The sequence below is a fragment of the Nestor notabilis genome, unplaced genomic scaffold (genome assembly GCF_000696875.1).
Source record: "Nestor notabilis isolate BGI_N333 unplaced genomic scaffold, ASM69687v1 scaffold20389, whole genome shotgun sequence".
Taxonomy (NCBI): Eukaryota; Metazoa; Chordata; class Aves; order Psittaciformes; family Psittacidae; genus Nestor; species Nestor notabilis.
The window spans coordinates 10,387-10,762 of NW_009944560.1; the positions used below are offsets into that span (position 1 = coordinate 10,387).

The 376-nt window shown below is 58.2% G+C and overlaps 1 protein-coding gene across 1 annotated transcript in view; it reads left to right on the forward strand.

The window, feature by feature from the left end:
• The window catches only part of SLC11A2 (solute carrier family 11 (proton-coupled divalent metal ion transporter), member 2), a gene marked incomplete at its 3' end in the record, with an annotated part of 8,824 nt that extends 8,460 nt beyond the window's left edge, over positions 1 to 364 (forward strand). Inside the window, exons 13-14 of the mRNA XM_010022473.1 lie at positions 154 to 227; positions 349 to 364. Of these exons, the coding sequence (XP_010020775.1) occupies positions 154 to 227; positions 349 to 364 (90 nt within the window). The remainder of the gene's footprint in view (positions 1 to 153; positions 228 to 348) is intronic.
• Positions 365 to 376: the final 12 nt, after the last annotated feature.

Sequence of the window (376 nt, forward strand, 5' to 3'; positions counted from 1 at the left end):
GATCAGAAATTGCTTCCTCGTTCCAGCCGGGGGAAGTCCCTTTGGTGCCTTCACAATAGCTGGGGAAGTGCTGTCTCATCTGGGCCGTGTGTCTGCGCTGACACAATCACAACCATTTCCACTCTTTATTCTCTGTTTTCTTGCCTCTTCCAGCTTCCCTTCGCTCTGATCCCGGTCCTGACCTTCACCAGCCTCCCCAGTGTCATGAATGACTTTGCCAACGGACTGTAAGTACTGAGGGACTCGGTGCTCCCTCGGGCACACGTTGGGTTCCTCTCCCCACCTTGAGCCCTGCGACATCTCCAGGGCCCCCCCAGCTCACCCCATTGTCCCTGGTGTCACTCACAGGTTCTGGAGGATCGGGGGGGGGGGCGGG